Genomic DNA, 6,720 nt, shown 5'->3' on the forward strand with positions numbered 1-6,720 from the left:
TCTGACACTGAAGGACTAGCCTGCTGAGGATTCTACCTTTCAGATACACGTCAAGGATTCTGACACTGAAGGACTAGCCTGCTGAGGATTCAATCTTTCAGATACACGTCAAGGATTCTGTCACTGAAGAACTGTCCTTGTCAGGATTCTACCTTTCAGATACACGTCAAGGATTCTGTCACTGAAGGACTAGCCTGCTGAGGATTCAATCTTTCAGATACACGTCAAGGATTCTGTCACTGAAGGACTAGCCTGCTGAGGATTCAATCTTTCAGATACACGTCAAGGATTCTGACACTGAAGGACTAGCCTGCTGAGGATTCTACCTTTTAGATACACGTCAAGGATTCTGTCACTGAAGAACTGTCCTGCTGAGGATTCAATCTTTCAGATACACGTCAAGGATTCTGTCACTGAAGGACTAGCCTGCTGAGGATTCTACCTTTTAGATACACGTCAAGGATTCTGTCACTGAAGAACTGTCCTGCTGAGGATTCAATCTTTCAGATACACGTCAAGGATTCTGTCACTGAAGGACTAGCCTGCTGAGGATTCAATCTTTCAGATACACGTCAAGGATTCTGTCACTGAAGGACTAGCCTGCTGAGGATTCAATCTTTCAGATACACGTCAAGGATTCTGACACTGAAGGACTAGCCTGCTGAGGATTCAATCTTTCAGATACACGTCAAGGATTCTGTCACTGAAGGACTAGCCTGCTGAGGATTCAATCTTTCAGATACACGTCAAGGATTCTGACACTGAAGGACCAGCCTGCTGAGGATTCAATCTTTCAGATACACGTCAAGGATTCTGACACTGAAGGACTAGCCTGCTGAGGATTCAATCTTTCAGATACACGTCAAGGATTCTGTCACTGAAGGACTAGCCTGCTGGGGATTCTACCTTTCAGGTACCCACGCATCGAGGATTACATCACCGAGGGACTGGCCTGCTCAGGATTCTGACATTGAGGAACTGACCTGTTGATGATTCTATCTTTCAGGTTTTCACACATCAAGGATTCTTCAAGATTCTATCTTTCAGGTAGTCACACGTCGAGGATTCTATCTTTCAGATACTCACGCATCGAAGGTTCTGTCACGAGGGACGGACTGACATGTTGAGGGATCTATCATTGGGGGATTGACCTGCTGAGGATTGTTACATTGAGGGAATGACCTGCTGAGGATTGTATCATTGAGGGAATGACCTGTTGAGGATTCTATCTTTCAGATCCTCACACGTCGAGTATCCTATCACTGAGGAACTAACCTGTTGAGGATTATATCTTTCAGATCCTCACACGTCGAGTACCCTATCACTGAGGAACTGACTTGTTGAGGATTCTATCTTTCAGGTAGCCACACGTCGAGGATTCTATCTTTCAGACACTCACGCTTCTAGGATCCTATCGCTGAGGAACTGACCTGTTGAGGATCCTGTCCTTGGTGGCGGTGATGGTGAAGGTGAAGGCCACGAGGAAGAGCAAGAACAGCAGGAAGAGGAACAGGTCTCGGTTGTACACCCGCTCCATGTTGGGGAAAACCTGCAACAACCAATGGCCACGCTGTAGCAGCAGTGGTTGTGGTGGTTGTGGTGGTGATGTTGATAGCGGTGGTGGTGGAAGCAGTGGTGGTGATGGTGGTGATGGTTGTTGGTGGTGGTGGTGGTGATGATGATGATCGTGGTGGTAGTGGTGGTAAAGGTGGTCGTGGTGATGATGGTGGTGGTGGTTGGTGGTGGTAGAAGTGGTGCTGCTGTAGCAGCAGTGGCAGCAGTGGTTGTGGTGGTTGTGGTGGTGATATTGATAGCGGTGGTAGTGGTAGCAGTGGTGGTGATGGTGGTGATGGTTGGTGGTGGTGGTGGTGGTGATGATGATGATCGTGGTGGTAGTGGTGGTAAAGGTGGTCGTGGTGATGATGGTGGTGGTGGTTGGTGGTGGTAGAAGTGGTGGTGGTGGCGGAAGCAGTGGTGTTAAAGTGGTGTTATTAGTCACGGTGGTGGTAGTGGTAGTGGTAGTAGTAGTAGAAGTACTGCTACGCATGATTTTTTTCTTCTTCTTCCAGATACATTGTGATTTCTTCTCGTGAGAAGTGTAAACTGGATGGTCGAAATCATGTAGGTTTTTTTTTATCAGCGGATTTTCACAAATTGTATGTTTTGGATTAGTCATTTTCAGCTTTCAAAAAACAAACAGAGGTAACGCGTCCGCCTAGGAAGCGAGAGAATCAGAACGCACTGGTTCGAATCACGGCTCAGTCGCCGATATTTTCTCCCCCTCCACTAGACCTGGTGGTGGTCTGGACGCTAGTCATTCGGATGATACGATAAACCGAGGTCCCGTATGCAGCATGAACTTAGCGCACGTAAACGAACCCACGGCAACAAAAGGATTGTCCCTGGCAAAATTCTGTAGAAAAATCACTTCGATAGGGAAAACAAATAAAACTGCACGCAGGAAAAAAAATGCAAAGAAATGGGTGGCGCTGTAGTGTAGCGACGCGCTCTTCCTGGGGAGAGCAGCCCGAATTTCACACAGAGAAATCTGTTGTGATAAAAAGAAATACAAAATACAAATACAAAAAAGAAACATTTTGTTGTTGCTGTCATTGTTGTGATTGTACCCCCATGTCATTAGGGCTGATAAACTATTGATATTAAAAGGGTTCTAAGTTCTCAGCTCGCTCTCTCTCTCTCACCAACAAGTCACCAGCTCGCTCTCTCTCTCTCTCTCACCAACATGTCACCACCATACCTCAGTGACCTTGTTCAACGGGCATCAGAGCGTTACGATTCAGATAATTATGTTCTGCCTCGTGTGCGCATCGACTTGTACAAATCTAGCTTTGCATTTTTTTGCACCATCTGTTTGGAACTTTCTTCCTTCGTTCATTAAGACGTGCAATTCATTACGTTCCTTCAAATCAAGCAGACGAAAACTTCTGCTCCACAAATAGGCCCACAAAGCAAACTTTTTTACCAGCTAAAAAAAAAGACAGAAAATCATGCTTTTTGTGAAATTTGTATCTATGGCTTTACATGAAGTGAATTTATTTTATTTCTACCTTTGTGCTTTAATGTTTTTACTTGTTTGCCAGTGAAATGGATGTTATTACCTGTAACATCTGCATCAGCAAATTAATCACTTTTGTACATGCACAATGATAAAGGTGTGTTTCTCCGTTCTCTTTATGTCCGCTATATGTTTCTCACTTCGGTCATGTCTCTGCATGTGCATAGGTGTGTGTGTGTGTGTGTGTGTGTGTGTGTGTGTGTGTACGTGTGTGTGTGTGGGTGGGGGGTGGGGGTGGAGAGAGTGTGTGCATGTGTATGAATATGAATGTGTGAATGCGTTCGTTTTATTACTTATTACGATGTTCATGATGATGATGGTGATTATTCTTCGTTATAGTAGCAGTAGCTGTAGCAGTGTTAACAAAATGATTATTGTTGTGTCGTTATCGTTAATGTTGTTATTGTTATTGTTGTCACAAGGACAGATTGGAAGACTGGGCGATGCCTAAAATCGTTATCCTTGAGTAATCAAGTTTTTCAATCTGTGTGTGTGTGTGTGTGTGTGTGTGTGTGTGTGTGTGTGTGTGTGTGTGTGTGTGTGTGTGTTGGGTGGAGAGAGTGTGTGCATGTGTATGGATATGAATGTGTGAATGCGTTCGTTTTATGACTTATTACGATGTTAATGATGATGATGGTGATTATTCTTCGTTATAGTAGCAGTAGCTCTCTCTCTCTCTCTCTCTGTGTGTGTGTGTGTGTGTCTGTGTGTGTGTGTGTGTGTGTGTGTCACACACTCTCTGTATGAGAGACAATGCGACTGCTCGTGTTTTATTCAAGAGGCGAACCAGGGAACCATGACCTTTTTGTTTTCTTTTAACCAGGGGCCATGAGCGAACACCATATGCTCTACGCGTCCAACTCGCCGCATCGATCCTTAGATCTATCAACGACCCCCACCCCCACCCCACCCCCGCCCCCTACCCACTGGGGTACCAACAGCAAACAGCTGTCTTGCATAACCGTGAAGGAAATCTCTGGACATTGGGCTGGTGGCCAGATAACACCGTGAAGTGACTAAGTGTCACAGCTGTTGTTGCTGTTGTTGTGTGCGTGTGTGTGTAACAATGTCTGTGTGTCATTAGTATTGGTATTATTTTACAATTAAAAAAAAAAGACGATTATTTACTTCTTTCTTTCTGTCTTTCTTTCATTCATTCATTCATTCATTCTTTCTTTCTTTATCATTCATTTCTTTCTTTCTGTTCTTATCATCATCATCATCATCACAACAACCATCATCATCAAGATTGCTGTTGTTGCTGTTTTGTTGCTGTTATTATCATTATCATTATTATTATTATTATTATCATTCTGGTTACCATAATTATTTTTATAATCATCATCATCATCACCATCATCATTATTCCTTGTGACCCCAGTACACTTGGTAATAAGGACCAATTCTATTCTATTCTATTATTAGTGTTATTATCATCATTACTATCATTATTCATCGTTATCATTATCATCATTGATGTTATTGTTCTTGTGATTCTGATCCTAAAGCAAATAACTTGCAGACAGAAGAAGAAGGGGGGGGGGGGGGAAGAAAAAAAAGGGTGGCACTGCACTGTAGCGACGGGCTTTCCCTGGGGAGAGCAGCCCGAATTTGACACAGAGCAATCTGTTGTAACAAAAAGTAATACACAACAATACAGACAGACAGACAGACAGATAGGCAGACGGAGGGAGAGTGAAGGAGACAAAGAGAGGAAGAGAGTGAGAGAGAGAGGGAGAGAGAGGGGAGACAGACACAAAGAAACAGAGAGAAAGAGAGAGAGAGAGAGAGGGGAGACAGACACAAAGAAACAGAGAGATAGAGGGAGGGAGAGAGAGAGAGAGAAGTGGAGACAGAGACAGAGAAACGGAGAGAGATAGAGGGAGGCAGAGGGAGAGAGAGAGAGGGAGACAGAGACAAAGAAACGGAGAGAGATAGAGGGAGGCAGAGGGAGAGAGAGAGAGAGAAGTGGAGACAGACACAAAGAAACAGAGAGATAGAGGGAGGCAGAGGGAGAGAGAGAGAGAGAGAGAAGTGGAGACAGAGACAGAGAAACGGAGAGAGATAGAGGGAGGTAGAGGAAGAGAGAGAGAGAGAGAGAGAGAGAGAGAAGTGGAGACAGAGACAGAGAAACGGAGAGAGATAGAGGGAGGTAGAGGAAGAGGGAGAGAGAGAGAGAGAAGTGGAGACAGAGACAGAGAAACGGAGAGAGATAGAGGGAGGTAGAGGAAGAGAGAGAGAGAGAGAGAGAGAGAGAGAGAAGTGGAGATAGAGACAGAGACAAAGAAACAGAGAGAGATAGAGGGAGGCAGAGGGAGAGAGGGAGAGAGAGAGAGAAGTGGAGACAGAGACAGAGACAAACAGAGAGAGATAGAGGTAGGTAGAACGAACGAACGAACGAACGAACGAAGTTTTTTATTGAGGGAAGTGGAATAAGCATACATGTGCTTTTTTTTCATCCAGCCCTCAGGGCAAATGGAAAATGAAAATGAATCAAAACATCCACAAAGTAGCAAAGAGATGAAGAAATAAAGACATGACATTCAATTTCACATTCACATTTAAACATGCACATCTACATAATCATGATACAAACATCATATCATGAAGGAAAAAGATCAACCCCCCCGCCCTCCAAAAAACAAACCACAAAAAAAACAACACAAACAAACAAAAGAAACACACAGCCCCTCCCAAGCCCCCCCCCCCCCCCCCCCCCCCCCCAAAAAAAAAGGAAGAGGGAGAGAGAGAGAGAAGTGGAGACAGAGACAGAGACAAAGAAACAGAGAGAGATAGAGGGAGGCAGAGAGAGGGGAGAGAGGGGAGAGAGAGAGAGAGAGACAGAGAGAGAGAGGTGGAGACAGAGACAAAGAAAAAGAAACAGAGAGGGATAGAAAGAGAGAGAGAGGTAGAGGTAGAGAGAGAGAGAGAGAGAGAGAGAGAAGTAGAGACAGAGACAAAGAAAAAGAAACAATGAGAGAGAGAGAGAGACAGACAGACAGACAGACAGAGCAAGCAAGAAAGGCACACACACACACACACACACACACACACACACACACACACACACACACACATACAAAGACATGCAGACAGAGTGACAGACAAAGACCGACACGCACTGATAGGCACTTCTCCTTCGTTCGTTCGTGGGTTGCAACTTCTATGTTCCCTCGTGCGTACACGAGTGGGCTTTCACGTGTAGAACCGTTTTTAACCCCCCGCCCCGTAGGCAGCCATACTCCGTTTCCAGGGCTGTGCATGCTTGTTTCCTTAACTCACTCAGTACGGCCAGTCCTCTCTTCTCCTCTACACAGACCCCTCGGATGTCCAGTGGGTGTCTGAATGACCCAACCTTTAGCTTCCGTCGTCAGAATTGTGGTATTCTTTGTCAACATTCACCTCTTCAGTATAAGAGCCTTCCGCTTGCAATATTTTGATGATGGTAATTGGGGTGAAACGCTGTTAACGTTGTCTCTTTCGCCGTTCGTATGGAGAGAGTTAACCCACCGAACGCTGACATGGATTACACGGTCTTTAACGTTACGTATTTGATCTTCTGTGTGCGTATACACACGAAGGGACTTCAGGCACTAAGCAGGTCTGCACATATATTGACCTAGGAGATCGGAAAAAAAAAATCA

General features: G+C 44.8%; 1 protein-coding gene across 1 annotated transcript in view; it reads right to left on the minus strand.

Moving 5' to 3' along the window:
• Nucleotides 1–6,720, minus strand: part of LOC143276854 (uncharacterized) — a 39,199-nt gene that overhangs the window by 7,289 nt on the left and 25,190 nt on the right. Inside the window, 1 exon segment of the mRNA XM_076581511.1 lies at nt 1,431–1,549. Coding sequence (XP_076437626.1) covers nt 1,431–1,549 — 119 coding nt within the window.

Source organism: Babylonia areolata, chromosome 33, assembly GCF_041734735.1.
Source record: "Babylonia areolata isolate BAREFJ2019XMU chromosome 33, ASM4173473v1, whole genome shotgun sequence".
NCBI classification, from domain to species: Eukaryota; Metazoa; Mollusca; class Gastropoda; order Neogastropoda; family Buccinidae; genus Babylonia; species Babylonia areolata.